The 20,088-nt window shown below is 55.0% G+C and overlaps 1 protein-coding gene across 9 annotated transcripts in view; it reads left to right on the top strand.

The window, feature by feature from the left end:
* Positions 1 to 20,088, top strand: part of LINGO1 (leucine rich repeat and Ig domain containing 1) — a 212,439-nt gene that overhangs the window by 172,458 nt on the left and 19,893 nt on the right. The window contains exon 1 of one of the 9 annotated variants that reach the window (XM_011932835.1): positions 18,598 to 18,668. The exons of the other annotated variants lie outside the window; for them this stretch is intronic. Within the exon in view, the coding sequence (XP_011788225.1) occupies positions 18,648 to 18,668 (21 nt within the window). The 5' untranslated portion in view covers positions 18,598 to 18,647. Of the gene's footprint in view, positions 1 to 18,597; positions 18,669 to 20,088 lie in introns of those variants that run through there. 9 annotated transcript variants of the gene reach the window in all.

Here is a 20,088-nt window from a genome sequence, read left to right as displayed (position 1 = left end):
CTTTAGGGTCACTTGAGCCCACAGAAACCCAGACTAGCAGATGGGGCCTTGAGACCCCTGGAATCCAGAGCCACCTTGACTATCAACCTTGAGTCCAAAACTACAAGGCTGTGCGACCTTGGGCAAGTCACTTTTCCTCTTTGGGACTCAGTCTCCCCCAATTAAGGGGTTGGCCTATGTCCCTGTCCCCACCTTTGACATCAAGGTTCTGAGAGCTTCTTTGCCAACCTGCATTTCCCCCTTCCCAATCTGAGATGGCTCAAATAGGAAAGAGACCTGATCCTTCCACCCTGTGTTGCCCTACACCCACTGGGTTGGGTCCCGAGGGTCAAACCATGCACTCCCCCGCAGTAGCTCACAGTCAGGGAAGGAAACACAAAAGGCAGGTGGGGCGACAGAGGCACACTGCCTCCAAGAAGGCTCACTGATTACCAGACAAGGCACAGACCAGACAGGCTGTAGGTTAAGCCCACTTTCCTTCCCTCCTCCCACACTGCGCTGGCCACTTACCACCACTGGGCTGGAAAAATCCAGGAGGACTCCCTGGTGAAGGAGGAATGGAAGCTGGACCCTGAACTACTTAGCTGGGCAGAGTTGGGAGCAGGTTCCAGGTGGAGAACAGCAGGAGCAACAGCTGAGAGGTAGGGTACGTCTGGAGTGGGTGTGAGTGACAGACGTCACCTGGAGGATATATTGACACAGGGAAATGTGATTTCCTTGTTCTGGCAACACACACACACACACACTCCTTCCTCAGCTGCAGCTGTAGGTAAGAGATGTTGGAGTTGCTCAGGAAGATGGAAGAGCTGTCAGTCATAATTTCATAGTGCAGAGAAGGGATGCCCCTGGAAACCCCAGAGACGCTTTGAAGTCCCCGGGACTCCGGGAACAGACCCCCTTCTACCCAATGAATCAATAATAGCAACAAAAGTAGTAGTAACTCTTTTTGGCACTTTATCGTTAATGAAGCACTTTGGTATCCGTCATCTTATTCGATCCCTAGAGTGAGGCATGGGACTATAGCCTGTGAGGCATGGTCTATCCCATTGATTCTGTGATTCACAGAGAAGGCAAAAGATTTGCCCAAAGTTGGTGGGTCCACAGCATGCCCTTGCACTGTTTAACTCTGTGGTCTATTTATGCCTGCTCTTCAGGAGTCCCTTGGGCCTTTGTAGGGGGACATCTGCTCAGAGAGTGGATGGAAAAGGGCTCTGGTGGGAATGGGATGTAGATTCTGGATTTTCCACTCTGTGGCCTTTCTTGACTTCACCAGAGTTTGAGACATGTCCCAAGGCTACCCTTGCTCAGCCTCAGCCCACAGTCCCTAAGAGCCTGGCCAAACCCAGAGACCCAAAGACCTCAAACCTTAAGAGCACCAAACCCCCAATTCCTCTAGAGCCCTTTTCCCTTGAAACAAGGGTCAAAGCAGCTAGTTCAACAGGTAAAGGGGTCAGCCACGCACTGCCCCAGACTGTGATGTCTGCACTTGCTGGAGCTGCTCATCGATCAAGCACTCTTGAGTTTGTATGAGCTTGTTCTTCATTTGAAGCTGTTTGGAAAGTGTGATTTCAAGGACTTCAAACTGTGAGGCTAGCTTCACATACTTTGGAATCATTGCTTATTCATTCAGAGCATGATTTAAAGAACCCTGAACACCTAGATCCAATGTAGTGCCTTCTAGGTAGAAATTGACTGTTATCAGCCACTACTTGATACAAATTTAGGCTTTCGTCATTTGACCAGAAGGAACTGTTACCACTTTTTCCAGATTTAGGTTGCCAGAAGCTCTGGGTATGCGCTGGGCCACCTGGTGTTAAGATTCTCCAGTCTCCTAGGCCAGTGACTTCGCCATTTGCTATTTTTAGGTCAGTGTGGTATCAATAGCTTGCTTAGTTCTAATGCAGCCTGCAAATTTTCAGAAAGAGGATGTTAACGCCTCCTTAGAGCTTCCATGTAGCTTTCTGAACACTGTTCATTCAGTCTTCTGTCATTCATTCATTTATTCAAAAACTATTTCTTGAATGGCAGGCTCTGGGATACAGCAGTGAAACAGACAGCAAGCTCACAGCTACCTTTCCACAAGTGGAGAACTATCTCTTCCCTACAATGCAGTTTCCACCAAAAGCGGCCTCTGCCTGTGCACCCAAATGTGTGAATCTGCCATAGCTACTTTTTTTCCAGTCAGGATTTTCCTTCTCTGCCCTCCTCTTCTGCTTGACCCCTACCTTTGAAGCCCTCCAGTGAGGCCAGATCCAGTCCGGACCTAGCCTCTGAAATGTCTACTTGCGCTGCAGTAGCAAAGGCTCAGGGATGGACTTGGGAGAGCCACCAAACCCAAGCCTCTACACAGCGCCCTGTCCACTCCAGCACCCAGACTCTCCCACCCTCTCTTTCCCATACCCCACCTCCCAGTCCTTCTCCCATCACCTGTGTTAGCCATATACAGCCTCTGCCCTCTGTGACCACCCTGCAGGACTTCCTCACTGCCTCCAGCATACCTTCAGCCCCTGCCTTCACCCCATCCCCATCTTGAGATTCTCCATCTTTGGATGCAGCCCCCAGTCCTATCCTGGCCTAGCTCCTCTACTGGACAACTCCAGTCTGCCCTCTTCCCCATCGTGGGTGTGGCTTGCAGAACAGGAGGAAGTGGGAGTCCATGACAAGGGTCCTGCCGAGATTGAACCCAGCCCTGGCCTCTGGGTTCTGATGGGCTGACTCACACTGCTCAGCCCAGACAAACCTGTGGGGTCCAGGCTGCCCCCTGCCGGATGCCCAGGGTTGCTATGGCGACCCTCTGCTAGTCTTCCCTGCATGGAGACAATCAAAAAATAATAGCAGGGACTGTTTTATTCTGTGTCCCACCTGGGAGCCATTTAAGCCTCCCCACTCCTTTTGACACATCATTTTTTTTTTTCTTTTTGCTTTTAAGATTATTCCTTCTCTTCCCCCTCACTCCAAACCTCCGTGGCATGGTCTCTGAAAGCCTCGAGTCTTAAACACATACACACACATATGCACATGCTGTGCACAGGCTTACATACCATGCTGTAGACATCAAATCGGCCACCCCAGTGCCTGTTAATTGGCAACAAAGCCCCAGGGCCAGCAAAGCACCTTCACCTCACATTGTTCACCACTTAACAGTTTGCAAAGCCCTTTTACCTCTGAGCTCATGTGAGAACGTGTGGGTGGTATTTATCCCCTCTCCCATTTTCCACAGAGAAGACTGAGGCTTGGGATTTGGGGGGCACTGGCCAATGTTACCCAATGCTGGGTGGCCTGGAACTAAGTCTTGTTTGGGGGTAAAGATCTCCCCCCTTTCATCATCTCCACTCTCCCCTTGGTGGCCATCACCTGCCCAGCCATGAGCCGTGTTGGGGGCTGCTGCACTCAGTGGGGCAGGCTGTGGGAGCCCAGCCACAGCAAGAGTCCTGCCTGCCACACTAGATTCCAGAGCCCCTCACTGCCCTCTGGGTTCCCTTGGATTCTGTCCTTCAGCTAGAAACCTTCCCCAGCACCCCTAGCCCCAGCCGACCCAGCTCTCTAGCCTGACCCAGAAGCCAGAGTGCCCTATCCCTCAGCTCCTTCCTGAACCCCCTTCCTACTCCAAATTGCTCTCTTCTTTCCACATGGTACCCCCGATCCCTGGGTGGAAATGACCTTGCTGTTTCTCCATGGTGACTTCCATCTCTGATGGTTGTTCCCATATTACAGACCCACATGGGTATTTGTCTCAACCTTACATTTGTACTAAACAGGCATTTCCACTGACTGCACATGTGTGTATTTCCATCAGCCAGACGCATCTTTCATAAAGTCCTCTGTCTTACCAAAGAATGGACATTTACATTGTACACAGGCGTCACCACCCAACATGTTTACTTTGAATTTATGAACATTTACATAGACCACACGTTTGCCTAGAACATTCCCATTTATATGACCATGTGTGTTGCCATGAAAACACATTTACATTGGCCAGCCAAGGACAGTTCTGGGTTTGCAGACAATACAGACTGCTAGCCTATGTCACTGCCATGTCTAATCCAAACGATCTCTCTTAGCTTGGAGGATTAAGGGTCATTTCTTGGATGTGTCTGAAAGGCACTTCCCTATGTTTGGACTTGGGGTTCCACAGACCAGGACCCACAATAGCACGTGCGGAGCTGGGGGGTTCTGGGATGTGTGTGCAGGATTCCTGGAGTCCACTGGGGTGTGTGGTTGCAGGTTTGAGACCAAGGCCTGGGTTCTTGTTGTCTCTCTCTTTGGGAACTCTGTTTATCAGGGCAGCAGGGAGCAGACTGGGGTCCCAGAGAATCAGGGGCCTGCCTGAGGTCTCCAGCCCTGGAGAACAGAGTGCACGAGGGGTCACCCTTGGGAAGTGGGTATAACCTGGGCCACCGTGGGTGAGTCAGTATGGTCCCAAGGGGCCTCAGTCTCACTTCATTTATTCTACCTAGGGCTCCCCCTTTCATAGCAGGGCCTCTGAGGCCCAAAGGGGTCAGGCCCGAGGCTGAGACAAGCTGGGCCTGAATCTCTGTCCCCCTTGGCCACAGGTCGGGGCCAGGATCAGGCTGGGTCCTCCTGTGGCTCGAACTGCTGTTTAAAGTTCTTTTGGCAGCTGCAGTCAACACGGGAGTAGAGCCCAGCCTTGGAGTAAGAACATGGACAAATGTAGGTTCAGATCTCAGCTCCACCACTTTCCAGCTGGCTGGGGAGTGGGGAAGGCGTGCAGCTGACACAGTGGCCATGTGCATGGTTGCATGAGTGGACATTGCCACTCTACTGTCCTCTACTGCCACTTTTGTGACAGTAGCTGGGCTGGTGACTTCCCTTCTTTGAGCCTCAGTTTTCTTTCCCCTCTGTACCAGTCATGGATGTTGCCAGCCATGGATCTGCCTGTTCATTGCATGTGAAGTGTCTAGCACACCACCTAGAATGCAGCCGGTGCTCCTTCAATGCTAACTTTTATGGTTAATGTAATATTGCAATTATTATTGCATCTGGGTGATCTTGGGACTCAGTCTCCTCATCTGTAAAATGGAGTTAATATGATACTGAGGGCCCCAGCTACCCACACCTGATACCAAAGTCCTCTCCACTTACCACCCTGTCCCTGTGGCTGGCTGTCTGACTGCCCTGTCCTTCCCAGATGCCTGAGGACAGAGCCCAGAGAGAGGGAGGAAAGAAGGAGGCAAGGAAATAGATGTCTCACTGTCTGTCCATCAGTTAGCAATGGTGGCACCAATTTTCATAGAGAAGGGCCTCTCCCCTGGACTGTGCTCTTCTAGACTGACCCTTTCATCCCTGGCTCCCTAATATCTCCTGTCAGGGGCAGGACAGCCCAGGGGGCATAACCAGGACCTGATCTGAGAGCCACCCTGCCCATCCCTGGACTCCCACCAGTGAAGCCCCTGACACTGCCCTTCCAGCCTCAGTGGGAGTGCCTGTAAACTAGGAAAGTGGACCAGAGAGCTCCAAGTCCCCCACCCCACACCCACCCATCCCTGAGCCCTCCCGCACCTCCATACTCGTTAGCTAGAGTGAACACCGGGCGCCCGTCCCAGCTCCACTGCTCACTTCGCCATGACCTTAGGCAAGCTCCTTAGCCTCCCCATGCCCGTTCCCTCCCCTGTAAAGTGGGGGTAGTCACAGAACCTTCCTCATAGGACCATTGAGAGTATGAAATGAGTAAATGAGCCCAGAGAGAGGGAGAAGACACCAGGTGAGCCCTGGTGGTGTCTGCTGACCCAGGGGAAAGGCTTGATAGATATTAGACATTATTAATGTTTCCCAGGTTCTGTAGTGAGGTTCTGCCTCCTTTCTGGTCAGTTGAGAAGAGCCCACCCTCCCTGGCTATCAGCTAATCCTGTCCGGTCACTTCTGACTATCAAAGCTCCCATCCCTTCCTGGGGTGCTCCTGGGGACAGAGAAGCCCCAGGTTATGGGGATGGAGATGAGAGAATAATCGGGGCAGACGATGGCAGGGGACAAGGTGGGTTTATGCTCTGCCACACCTGCCCCCAGGAGAGAGGCTGGCTGGCCCCTGGTCTGTCCCTCCTGGAAGTGGGGGAAACCCCAGGTTCCTGCCTGTGTGTGCCCCACCTGCTTACAGACTTATGACCCATATTTGGGGTGCAGAGAGGAGGGAAGAAGCTCGCACTTTGCTATGAGTCACAGCACAGTCTCCTCCCTCTTCTCACCTTCCCTGCCCCGTAGCCCTCTTGGTCGCCATGACAGAGGGGTGCTGGGAGGGAGAACTCCTGTGAGGACAAAACCAGAGGGTGCCAGAGTGGGTACCATGTCCGGGCTGGGGAGGCGCCTCCATGTAGGTCCAGGTCCTCCACCCATTGCTGTGTGGCAGGGTGGGGTGGAGTCCCTTACAGGTCACATGTCTGGACCAGGCACATTTCCTTGACGTGCAGCTAAACACAGGCGGGGACAATCGGTGTCTTTACTGACTATTTTACAACTTTACTGGGCCTAGAAAGTGGGGCAGGGGTGTGGATGTATTTGCCCCTTGGCAGCTGGGTGTCTGTTCCATCACAGGCCACCAGGCTCATGCTGAAGCCCCTTCAGTCACCCTTTTATGTCGCCCACTCCCCAGCCTCTAAATGAGGCAGACACCATCCCTGCTTTGCAGATAGAAAAACCGAGGCCTGCTCATGCACTTGCTCATTCACAGGACTCACCCTGGGCTGCCCAGGCAATGGAGGTATCTAAGGGCACTTGGGATCTTATACCCCTGGGCTGTCCCCTTCGTGAGTAAGGCTAGCTAATGTCCACCACAAAGGAAGAATTACCAGCAAGGCCTTGAGCTTTGCTCCTGTTTACACTTCAGTTCCCAGTGCACACGGCTAGCTTCAGGAAAGACCGCCAGCTCTTCTAAAGTGGGTCTGGAACCAGCTCTCTGGTGGGACCGGGAAGACGTGTGTGGGATGCAGAGTGCGGGCAGGTGCAGAACCAAGGCCCACGGAGGCAGCAGCCCTGCGTTCACCAGTCAGAGACCCACTGGCCTAAGGATGGGAGGAACATAGTAGCCCTGAATTTGTTCACGATGCTTTCCACACTTCAGGCATTAGCTGGTATTTATCTTTAGCCATGAGGCATGCACGTACATCCCGCTCTACCTTCCGCAGGTTAAGTAAATGTGAGGACTCTGTTGCCAAGTTTAAGCATAGAAAGAGAGCTGGGCACTGGTCTGCTGAGTGGCCTGGGTAGCTCTTGGGAGAGGGGCAGTGACAAGGAGTGGGCCTCAGGACCATGCCTCTACCTTATCCCACCCACCCCATGTGTGCCCTGGGGTCTTCTGCCCCAGAGTCTTGGGCTGTGATGTGTGGAGTCCCTGCAAGCTGGCTGGCCGGGGCTCTTTCCTCCCAATGCCCTCAGCCCCTGGTGTGGGGAATGGGTGGGTACTGCTCCCTGCACTGCCCATTCTGAGCGTGTATGTTTGGGAGGAGGGGTGTGTGGAAGTGCAGAGAGGGGTCCACAGCCTGTGAGTCACTGGGAACTTCCTGAGAGCGTACCAGGCCTTTCTCCCCACTCCTGATGAGCCACCACCACCGTGCAGGTATTTATGGCTGATTTTCACGCCCCAGCAGGTGGTGTGAACACACTGTGTCTGAGTGTAAACGCCCATGTTTTGATTTGAGAGTGTGGGGAGCCCTCCTATCGTCTGGGCCCTTCTAGATCTCTCCACCTCGGGCTGCCGGCCTGAGCCACATCGTTTATCCCACAGAGGAGAGCCCACCCAGGGGCCCTTTATCTAACCCTAAACCGCTGATCACCAGAGCCAGGCCTGGCTGCTGGTCCTGGCTCCACCGGTGCAACTTACCTCACCCCTCTTAGCCCCCAGTTTTCTCGTCTGTCAAATGGGCACAGCAGCCATGTCTGTGTTTGCTGGAGGGATTGAGGGAGCCAGCCAGCGCTGTGTCCTTCAGCTTCCGAAGGGGCCAGTGAGAGGCCAGCCCGGGCTCAGCCTGCCCCTGGGCTTAGCTCTGCTCTGGGGCCCATTTCCTGTCATATTCCGGGTCCACGTCGTGAGCTCTGTCTTGCTCTCCTGGTGTCGCTAGCACCTCCACCAATGCCATCCTTATTTCCCAGGTGACGGAAATACCACAGGCAGGTGGGCCCAGAAGAAGCAGATAGATGCTCAAGCCTGTCTGGGGACCCCTGGAACCAGGGTACCCCTCCTCGGCCACCTCCCCTGCAGGCTCGGGGCAGCCATGTTGAGGGGGTTGTGCTTCCAGGATGGCCTGGGCAGAGAAGGGATAGAGAGAGAGGGCGCAGCCCGGGTACAGCCGTGGCTCCTCCAGCACAGCTGGGAAGCCCTGAACAGGGGCTTGGGTCTTTTGTCTGTGGACTGATGAAGGAGTTGAAGAAAAATTCTGCTCGGGACACCTACCCTGACACACATGAGAGACACCCCACACACGTTTAACATGACACATACCACAGAGCTCTACAACACAACACACACAACAGAGACACCATACACACATTTAGCACAACACATACCACAGAGATCTACAACACAACACAGCTACGTATCCTTCCTAAACTCCCCCAGAGTAGATACATTCGCAAAGCAGACACCGCTGCCCCAGCTGGACTCATGGTTACAAGGGCTGTCCCCTGTAGGGCTCATGAGTGTCGGGCCCTGCCCTGCGACTCTGATGGATTCTCCCATCGTGTCCTCACCGCTCTTTGGAGCAGGTGCCACATTCAGGAATGAGGGCAGAGCAGGGAGGGACTTGACCGAGTGCTCTGCCCAGCAGAGTCCACATTTCAGGAAGTCCTTGAGCCATTGCACACCACCCCCATTTCCCTGTTTACAGCTGTCACCCCCTGCCCCTTCCCATGCTGGAGCAGGATGCGGTGGGAATGAAAAGTGTCCTCCCTGGAGGCAGCACCAGACTCTTGGGAAGGAAGTTTTCCCTTGGGTTTGCTGCCCCTGGGCCAGGGCTGTGGCTGCTGCTCTCTGGGGGGTAAGCCCTGAACCATGGTGCTGGGGTGGCCACCTTCAGTACCCCCACCTCCATGCCCCCCATGTGATGAGGGAGTCTGTCAGACACTTTGCCCGTAACCAAAAGGATGGCATGCCCAAGAATGGCAGGGAAGGGGGTGGCAGGCCAAAGAGCCAGGAGAGCCCCTACAGAAGCTCTGCAGGTCTGAGGCTCCCAGCTTTCCCTTCCGCCATCCAACCCCCGATGGCCCATGGGCCTCTTGGCCCCTCCCTGGAACCGGACTGTTGCTGTTGTCCCAGCAGCCCTTATGAAGGTCTGACCTAGACAGGGAGGGGAGAGGGCCCTTCCCACTGTGGACCTCCCTACCCTGAGGTTTGCTTCGGTCCTGAGTCCTGCCCCAGGGCCATGGGTCTCCCCTGACCCCGTGGACAGCCCTGCTCTCCTGCCTGGTTCAGCCCACACAGCCGTCCTGCTCCCAGCACCATCCAGGGGACCTGAAAAACATCTCCATCCCCTTTCTGACCAGGCCACCCTGATTGATACTGTAAGTGCCAGCCCCGGCTGCCCCCACCCTGATAAGCGGGTGACAGACAGGCAGGTGTCCAGGGCACAGGGGAGCTCCTGGGAATGCCACACCACCACACCACAGTAGCTGTCAGAGAGTGCGCTGAGTGTGAGTCTTTGTCTCCTCCCAGGGCTAAGTCCAGTGGTGTGGGGAGAGGCACCAAGCCCAGGCTCCATAAGCTTCCTTGCTGACTCGCTGCATGGCCTCAGGCAGCTAAGGCACCTCTCTGTGCATCTGCAAAGAGGCCTCAGCGGGATAGACCAAGGCTGCACAAGTGAGATAAGGGGTACAGAGAGGACCCCTGGGAGAAGAGGCTCAAAGCATATTTGATAAGAATTTTGGGATTCCCTCTTTTCCTCTGGGAGAAGGGAACCACTTGCAGAAGTAATGCCTTGCTGGGGAATTTCAGGACCTGGAGAGGAGCCTGTCTGCTGCCCAAACCCAAGTGGCAGTCCCAGCCTTGCTCCCTGTGAGGTATGGAGCAGATTATGGGGGCTCTGAAGGGCTTCCTAGGGCCAGGTTGGGGAGAAGGGCACCTTCCCTATACCCAGACTGCCCTCCTTGCCTTCATATGGCCCTTGGCAGAGCTGAGCACTCCATGGGCACCTAAGTATCCAAATTAGGCTGCCTGAAAGGGAACATCTCAGAGAGACCCCCGGCCTGAGGGAAAGTGGGCTTCCAAGCTCTTCACATAGAGGAGCCAAAATGCCAACCTTCCCAGCTGCTCTTTCTAGCCTCCTTCCTCCCTCTCCCCACACAATGGGGCCTCTCCCTGTTGGCAGCTCTGACTCCGGAGGCCTGCCCCTGTTTCCCTTCTCCACTCCCTGAGGGTGGGGGTGCCCCGTGCATGGTGAAGCCTAGGATGAACCAAGCCCTGGCAACTGGACACCTTCCCCCTCTGCAGCTGTCTCCCTCCCACTGCTGTCCTGGACTCAGGTCTTAATGGAGCATAAACAGCCAGGCAGAGGGAAGCCTCATTAGGCCTGATCTAATTAGGAATCCCTGAGATGGGGGTGGAAGGCGGAGGTGGAGGAGCGCCCCATTCATGAGGGCCTACTGTCCACAAGAAATGTCACACGCATATGCTTTAGAACCCTTTCCACAACCCTCCAAGATAGGCATGAGTATCCCCAGGTGGCATGAATGGAAAGTGGCTCAGAGAGGGCAGGTGACTTGCCCGAGACCACTCCGCCAACAGGTGGCTTCCCTGGGATGTGCACCCTGAGTGTCTGACCCCAGTGTCTAGTACTTCCCAGCATCCCAGCTGGCCTCAACCTATCAGGCTTGGCAGGACCTCTGACATCCTCTGTCGCAGGTTTGTCCAGCTGCTATTTGAACCCACAGTGCTGGGACAGTCACAGCCCCGTTTCTGGCTCTCTGTGTCTCTGGGCCTCCTCTCTCTCCCAGCACCACCTGACTCCACAGTGGGTCAAGATGGTGGGAGACGGGGTGTGGGGCCAGCCAGGCTCTCAGCCTCCTACCACGCCCACCCCTCATCTGTCTCCTTCTGTAATCAGGGAGGGTGTAGGGGGAGCCCATGCAGTGCCAAGAGGCCGGCCGCCCCTTCGTTAGTCTTAGCTAACAAGCTGTTTATGGGTGCGACATGACACCTGCTTTCTTCTTTATAACTTCAATAATTTATAGGCATATTAGCGGCCAAGCAGCCGCCCTGGGTCCCAGCCAGACGGGCCGGGGCGATGCAGCCGGGTGCCTCTGCCGATATTTACTCTCTCCCACCATCAATTATTAAGGAACCCTCCTTCGTTTTTGCACATAATTACATGCACCGTTATGGTTCAGACTCCCCTGCTCTTAATCTCTCTGGAGAGGGGCCCAGCCTGCCCAACAGGGCTGAGATGGCGTGGGGACCCATCAGCTGGAGAAGGCAGGCAGCCACCCTACCTGGGCGAGAGGTGGTGGCAGCCTCAGCTCTGCACCCTGCTCTCAGCTGAGCTGGTACCTCCTTGGCCAACAGCAGCCTTCCTCAGGGCTGGCTGTCTGTCCCTCCTCTCCATCCCAGGGCCCAGCCTTTGCACCTGCTGTTCTGCCTGGAGCACCAGCCTCCACCTTCTGTGTACCTGACTGATCCCAACTCACCCTTTGGTTTCAGCTCAGCCATTGCTTCCTCCTGGATGTCTGTCCTGTCTGCTGTGTGTGTGCAGCCTCACCCCCACTTCTCCCACCTCAGCCTGGATCACACTAGGTTGAGTCTTGCCTGCCAGACCATGGGCTTTGGAGCCCAGAGAAAACCGTGGCAAATGTTTGGCATTTGATGAATTAATTAATTAATTAATTAATTAGGAGATGGATGGATGCCTCCACCTGTCTTACCATCAGTGAGCCCACTGAAGCATTTGCCTTCACCCTCCTCCTCCAGGAAGCCTCTCCTGTTTGCTCCACCTCCTCCAGATTCCTCCAGACTCTCCTGGTCTGTGCTGAGATCCCCCAGTGGGCACCAAGGCCTGGTCTCTCCATCTGTGTCCCCAACACCAAACAGAGGACAGGTCAGAATGGAGGGAGGGCACATCCTGGCAATCTCAGCTGTCAGTGTGACCTGGAGAAGTTGCTCACCCTCCCTGATCCTGTTTCCTCACTGCTAAATGAGGTAATAATAGTCCCTACTTTACAGGGTGTGATTGAGGCTAATATGAGATAATTTGTAAAAGCACCTAGTATGTGGTCTAGCATGCCAGAGGTGTTCAAGTAATATCCTTAACCTCACCTGTTGTCTGTCTGTGAATTGAGCCCATGTGAAAACAAACCATACTGAATTATGTTGGATTGAATTGTCTTATTTACACCTTCTCTTGTCCACACTTCTTTGTTTTCAGTCTCCCCTGCCATGTAGCTGGCACCAGGCTTGGCTCACAGGGTCTCTGCAAATATTCCAGGTTGATTAATCAAGACTTAAGCCACACCTATCAAGAGAAAGGAGTGAGTGTCTCCCAAGCCACAGAAGAATAAACTGAGGCCAGGGAGATAATGTGGACTCCTCCAAGTTAATGACAGAGTGAGGAACCAGGCCCTGGCTTCCCACTGGACTGGAGAGCCCAGGCATATCTCCCTGGATTCTGTGTGCCTCAGTTTCCTCCCATAAGAAGAGATAATAATAGAAGGGAGCCCATAGCATTGCTGAGAGGATTGAGTGGGCTGCTGAGTGAGTGGATAACACACTTAGAACCACTGTGCTGCTCATGCTGTGGGGTTCGAAGTGTGGGGATCAGGAGAGGCCTGACTGCCACCTCCCCTTCTCTCTCCCTCGAGGTGACGGTCCTCTGGAATTGGTGTTAATCACTGTCCTGCGTGTTTTAATACTTTTCCTGTATTTGTAGGTATCCATGTTCAGTTTATAGCGTTTGGGGCTTGTTTTTAAACTTGAGATAAATGGTATACCTTGTACATATGTTTTTTCCTCCACATCGTGTTTATGAGATCACCTATGCTGATGCAAGTAACTCCAGCATAGCTGTTTTCATTGCTGCACAGTATTCCATTGTGCGAATGTACCACGTTCTGTACGTTCCTTTTCCTGATGATGGGCACTTAGGCCCATCCTGTTTTTCGCTATAACAAACAATCCCGCCATGAGCGCTCCTCTGCTTGCCTTCTTGTGCTCCTACTTTAGGGAATTGCTGGGTCGTAGGGTGTGCATCTTTTCACCTTTACTGGTAACCACCAAGTTGCCGTGCCATTCCTTGCCCCCCTTGAGAGCAGACACTTCGCCTGCCTTATCTCAATGCCCTCGCCACACTCGGAGAAAGGAGTTATTATACCCATTTTACAGATAGAGCATGGGTTTAGTTATCTATTGCTGCATAACAAATCACTCCAAAACTTAGCTTAAAACAGCAAATATTTATTACCTCCCAGTTTCAGTAAGTTGGGAATCCAGGTGAGGTTTAGCTGGGTACCTCTAGCTGAGGGTCTCTCACAAGGCTCCCATCTAGACATCAGCCGGAGCTCCAGTTGTCTCAATGCTCAACTCAAAGAGGAGCTGTTTCCAAGCTTACTCGAGTGGCTATTGGAAGGCCCCAGGGCCTCATGGGGGGTTGACTAGAGACATCAGTTCCTTTCCATGTGGGCTTCTCATAACATGGCAACTGGCCCTCCTCACGGCAAAAAGCAAGTGATCAAGAAAAGGTACCTAAGATGGAAACCACAGTTGTTTTGTAATCTAATCTCACAAGTGACATTGCCTCACTTCTGCTGTATTCTATTCATTAAAAGCGGGTCCATTGATCCAGCCCACACTCAAGGGAAGGGGATTATACAAGTAGGGCAGGGACCACTGGGAGTGGGCTTAGGGGCTGCCTATCACTGGGCAACTGAGACTCAGAGAGGTAAAGTGACTTGCCTAGGGTCACACAGGAGTCAGAGACAGAGTCAGAACTGGAACCTAAGACTGCCTGCCCTGACACTGGGCACCTTTCGAGCCACTATGCTGTCTTTGACTTAATAACAGGCTCCGACTTAAGTTAATAAACAAGTCTCCTGCACAACAGAACTTAAGGCAAGCGCTTAATGAATGGATTGCTAATAGCGCTGCCTGTTTGCACACATTAGCTCAAATTCCCCCTGACATGATCCATAGGGACAGCCGAGCCAGGCTCTCAGAAGGAACCTCCCTGCCAAGCACAGAACCCGAGTTCCCGTGGAGCCAGGGAGTGATCTCTTTACATTTTCTATTTGTTTTTTTTGTTTGTTTTTGCTCCTAATTTAATTTTTTTAATGGAGTGCACACTTCCTTGACTTCTTAAGAACAGCTAACTGCATCCTAACTCAAGGTCAGGAACACTGGGTGTTTTCCTGGAGGGACTTCAGCGGGTAGTGCTGAGGGACACTTCACTGACTGGCCCCAGACCAATTTGTTGCTTCTTAGCCACTGTAGACACAGCAGCCAGGCCACCCCGTGCAGAAGGGCTTAAGTTAATAAACTTAAGTGCAGAAGGGCTGTGGAAGCACTGAGTGGGGGCCAGGCCCAGACCTCATTTCCCTGCCAGGGCTTCTGTCATGAGTCCTCCAAGAGCCTTTGGGCCTCCGCTGATTCCCGGTGAGATTCCCAGTAGGGGAGGCTGCTGACTACGTTACTTCTAGACAAGTGACATGTTACTGGTGCTGAAACATTTCCACGGAGGCATGGGTGGCCAAAGCCCCAAGGTGAGAGGGAGTAAGAAGTGTGGATTCAAGAGTATCCCTGGCCGAGACGGGCGGATCACAAGGTCAGGAGATCGAGACCATCCTGGCTAACACGGTGAAACCCCGTCTCTACTAAAAAATACAAAAAACTAGCCGGGCGAGGTGGCGGGCGCCTGTAGTCCCAGCTACTCGGGAGGCTGAGGCAGGAGAATGGCATAAACCCGGGAGGCGGAGCTTGCAGTGAGCTGAGATCCGGCCACTGCACTCCAGTCCGGGCGACAGAGCAAGACTCCGTCTCAAAAAAAAAAAAAAAAAAGAGTATCCCTGCCCCCATGCCCTGGCCCTCCTCTCTAGGGCAATCCTACTGGGCCTTCCCGATGAAGAGACTTCAGTCAGGTGTAATTTACAGACATCAGACCCTCTGGAATCAGGGCTCTGGGCTGGCTGTGGAAACTGGAGGAGGCAAGATCAATCCATGCCCTCAGGGTGTTCCTGATTCTCAGGGGACAGAGAATGTGGTCCAGATGTCTCCGAGTCAGAATGCTGAAAGGGACCTTAGGATACAGTCCTGACTTTACAGAGGAGGGGTCAGGAGGCAGCCAGTAACCATGACAGTCAGTATGATCACCTAAAAATACCTGTGTTTATCAGGCTCCTACTACATCGGCATCAGGTAGATACCAGCCACACATTAAGTCATGAGACCCTCACACCACCCCATGAAACTGACATTATCTCACAGAGGAGGAAACTGAGACTCAGGAAGGTGCCCAGGGACACATAGCCCCACCTGAGGGGGAGGTGAGGTTCTCAGAGCAGGTTTTTGGAAGGAGGGGGACACACAGGGACTTGAATTGGAAGGGGAGAGGGTTTTAGGGGCTGAGAAAGGCGTCGATGACAAGACAAGCATGAAGTAAATGCCAGGGAAGAGGATGCCCCAGTTAAGGGCATGGGCCTCCCACACCCTTGCCCTTGAGTCTTGGCCTCAGCCTACACCCACCATGGATGCTCCTTGGGAACCTGCATATCTCCACACCAACTTGGGCCAGCCACTGTGGGAAGAGGACCCCTCCAGGTGAGCCCCTGTGCCTTCCCCATGTTGGATGCCCCATGCAAGATGTGGAGGATCCAGACTTGGGCAGCAGTGGATGAGGGACTTTCCTTTAAGATACCCAGGCCTGACCCTTTGTGACATGCTTACATGGGAAGCTGGTGTCCTTAAGTTCCCTCTGACTCTCGAGGAGGTGGTCAGGAGGGGACAGGAAGGCTCTATATCTGGCCACATCTCCAGGACCACCTCCAAGAAGGGACTGTCCCGCTAGGCCCTTCAGGTGTTTCCATCCCTGGCTGGCCTCCACAATGCACCAGCACAGGGTCTGACCTATGGATTTTCTGCCACTTCTCAATCCACTTCACTCTAGCCTAGTACTTCATTACACAGCGGCCCCAGCAACCCCGGCATGGAGGGCTGTGGGTCTCTGTGGTGGCTTCTGGAGGCTACATGGCCCCCAGCTTCTGGGCTTCAGCCTTTTAGGGGCTCAGGGTCATCCAAGGAGCCCTGAACTTAGAGACCCCCTAGGGCAACCCCTCATTGCATAGCTGGGGAAACTTTGGCCCAGGGAGGGGCTGTGATCCCCTCAAGGTCATACAGCAAGTTAACAAGTTAACTTGTGGCATAAAGTAGAACGCGGGGTCCACCTGAGCACCCAGCTCCACAGGGCCCACCAGCTGGATGTTGGTTCCACCTCACTCCCCCAGCCCTGCTCCATGCCCAGTGCCAGCTGCTCAGCCCCCACTCGCCACCCAGGCTCCTGGTCTCTGTTTTTCTTGCTAATTAGAGGCCTCAGCAATGACTCTGCTGTCCCAGCCATTTTAGAGCCATCATTAATTTCAAGTGCCTTCAGAAATAATCATCATCGTAAAACCCTGCGAGCTGCTGGGATGCCAGTGGATAGGACCAGCATAGAGCAGGCATGAAGGCAGGCCTGTGTGTGCCACCCTCTCCTTTATGTGCCTGGGGGACCCTTGGTCCTCACCCCAGCTCCACCGCCTGCCTTCTCAGCCTCTTTGTGAGAGGAGAGCAGGACTAACATCAGATACACATAGAGCTTCAAAGCCCAGCTGTAACTCATGCACAGAGTGAACTTGAGCAAGTCACCAGCCCTCCCAGAACCTCGATCTTCTCATTTGTACAGTAGGGACAGCAATGCCAATCTTGCAGAGAGACGAAGATGTGAAGTGTGGCTGAGTCTGGCTTATAGTAAGGGCTGAATACATGTTGGAGGGCCTTATCCCCTCCTCCTGTGTTCCCCGGCAAACCCATTCCAGCTTCTCCGCTTTGCAGTGAGCAGTCAGTCTGGCTCCTTCCAGCCACCGGCTCCTGCTTTATTGGGACTTGCTGAGTTCTCAGCCTGCAGCCAGGGTCTGCTGTGTGCCCACCTATGAGACACGCAGTCTCAAACCTGCTCTTGGGAGCTCCTAGTGTAAGGATAGAGGGAAAAGACTGGGGCCCTGCCTCTAAGGTCATTTCAGTCTGGGGAGAGGAGGCAGGAATAGAAGAGATGGGTCTTGGTTAGGTTTTAAAGCACAGGTAGAAATCAGGGAAAAGGCATGGCACGAGTGGTCCAGCGGCCTGGGGTGCGGGGGAACATTCTTCAGCTGTAGCTCCTGGACATGATCCCCTGGTTGTGCCAGAGAAGACTTGGACTGGGCCATTCCGCTGTGTCACATTCGCCATGGCCCTGGGACCCCTGAGAGGACTCTGCTGGGAACCACCCCACCAGACAGGAGAGGAGAGATTCCTCTTCCACAGCTCATGCAGAGGTGACTGGTGGGGACCCAGTAACAGACCCCCTTTTCCTGGAGTCTCTAGGTGACAAGGGGCCCATACTCTCACCAGGCCCAAGCTAGACCCTCAAAAAGCCCTCTCCTCCAGGTTGTTCCCCCAAAGCTCCCCATCGTTTCCATTGGAATAAAACAGGGAGAGCTGGGAGGTGTCATGTCTTTTGGAGACAAAGGGAAGGGGTAATGGCTTGGATGCCATTGACAGTGGAGAACCGAGGCCAAGGGGCCCTTCCTCCCAGACACAGCTCTGTGGTCATCCCTGCTGCCTCCGAGGCACGGAGGGATCATTGAGGGCGCCGGAATACCCCAACTCAGGACCCCAGAATACTCCAACCCAGGACCCCAGCTTCCTCCGGCAGCACCTGGGGCTTGGGGGGTGGAAGGACTGGTCTCTCCCCCATTTCTCCGGCGAGATCACTGAGGCAGGGAGCAGGTGAGTCGGGGGCGGAGAGATGTGGTGGCCGCGCCTTGCGTGCGTCAGTCACCGCACCAGGAATAGCCCTCGCCCCCGCCCCCGCCCCCCCAGCGGGACTGCGCGCCCGCCGGGTGCCTGGCGGAGCCTTTACGCAGGAGCCAGCGAGCGTCTATTCCTGTCGGGCTGGTGGGAGGAGGCGGCGCGGGAGGGCGGGAGCGCACGGGTAGCTCACAAACAGCCGGGGTGGGGGGCTGGGGAGTCTGGAGAGGGGTCCAGGCAGCGCGGAGTTGAGGGACCGGAGAGCCGCCTGCGCTGGGCCCTGAGAGGGAGGGGGACTCCTGTGCTTCCCTCCCCGCTTCCCCTCCCACCTGTAAGTCCTTCTGCCGAGCCTGCCCCCTGCTGGTCCACTCAGCCGCAGAAGGCGAATCCAATTCCCTTTCGGTGCCTTGCTGTCTGTGTGTCCCTTGCTGGCTGTGTGACCATGGGCAGAGCCTGGAACCTCTCTGGGCCTGGGTTTTCCTCCCTCTGTCACAGGGGAACAATAGTGCCTCCCCCAGAGCTGCTGGAGGGTGAACATACAGTTCACAGTTGAGCATATCATGGACACCTGCTAGGAGGGGGCTCTAGCTAGGCCTAGGATGAGGATGGGAGACAGGAGAAAGTGCTCCAGACAGGACTGTCCAGAGCAACGGTGTGCCAAGAGACTGAGAAGTACCCAGAAATGGTGCAGCTGGAACAGAAGGTCTGTGCAAGTCTTTGGGCTGTGCGTGAGGCAGAACAGCGAAGAAACAAGGTGCTGTTGGGGGTGGGGAGGGGTCCCTCCGTGGCAGCCAGGCATCTCTGCAATGATGTCGGGCAGGGGGTGTCACTGGAAGTGGGATTCCAGGGTCTGCCCCAGAATCGGAGAGGCTTTAGGCTAGATCCCCTCCCCCAGCCTCAGCTGCCCCTGTGGACTCAAGCTATTAGGATTATTCATGTGCTAATGGGTTGTTCCCAGCAGTGGAGAAGGGATGCCTGTGCTGGGTGGTGTCAGCATTGATGCTTATTCTAATAAAACTGGTTTGGTGTTAAAGGGCGTCTGACTTCAAGGAGATGGAGAGGGTAGTACAGGGAAAAAAGGTGAGGTCCTGAGAGTGGTAACCTACTCTGCAGGCTTTGCCAAGACATCCCTGCTGGCCTAGTTTCTGTATCTGAGTTTCAAGGAGGATCTGGATCTCCGAGGAGAGGTCCCATTCCTTGGGCCCATCTGAAGTTGTGGCCCCAGCCGAGGATCCCCGGGACCGTTCCGGGAGGAGGGAACAGTCAAGCCCAGACGGAGGCTCTGCGCTGCCCTCTGCTGGCCGCTGGGTGCAGGGCCTCCGGACGGAGCGGGTCAGAGAGGCCTGCCGCCCTCTGCTGGGCAGGAAGCCAGGCTGGGCGGGGACCCTGGCCGCGAGGAGGTACGCGAGACTCCGCTCCTGGGTAGAGCGGCCGGGCCAGCGCGGCTTCCTCGCCGTCCCCTGGAGCTTCTCATTCTGACTGACTCACCCTCCCGCGCCAGGATGTGGATCCTCCAGGGTCACTGACTTTCCGAGAGGAGGGGACAGGGCCAGGACGGGGGCTCCCGGTCGGCCTCCTATGCCGCCCTCCAAACAACCCTGTTCGGGTGGGGAGCCCTGTCCGTCCTCGTGCGTGTGTTCGTCCACAGCCCAGTTAACACGTGTAAACACAGTCGCGCGCTCACATGCACACGCATGTGGCCACACAAAATCACACACAACGGTGTGCGCGCATACACCCAGGGAGGACCACACGCCGGACTCCCACGCTGGACTCCCAGAGATCTGGCTGGCCCGGGACTCGCCCGGAGCCCCGAACCCGGAGGGGCGCGGCCGTGTGCAGAGCTGGAGCGCCTGGCTGGTGCGCCCCTCGCCTGCGCCCCCCCTGCCTGTTTCGCTGCCCTAAACGTGCAGGGCAGCGGCTGGGGCGCCCCTCGCTCTCCGCCCCCTCCGCTGAAAGGAGACGAGTCACCCCCCAACCACCACCACCAGGTTTTGCGGCCGCGCCTTCTCCTCCCCCGCCCGGCTCCCGCCGCTCGCTCGCTCCCTCCTCCCTCGGTCCCTCCTCCCTCCCTGGCTCGCTCCTAGCGCTCCCTCCCCGCGCCGCTGCAGAGCGCGGAGCCC

This window comes from Colobus angolensis, unplaced genomic scaffold (assembly GCF_000951035.1).
Source record: "Colobus angolensis palliatus isolate OR3802 unplaced genomic scaffold, Cang.pa_1.0 Scaffold99, whole genome shotgun sequence".
Taxonomy (NCBI): domain Eukaryota; kingdom Metazoa; phylum Chordata; class Mammalia; order Primates; family Cercopithecidae; genus Colobus; species Colobus angolensis.
Note: the sequence above shows the minus strand (reverse complement) of the source record. Positions and strands in the feature narration are given on the sequence as shown.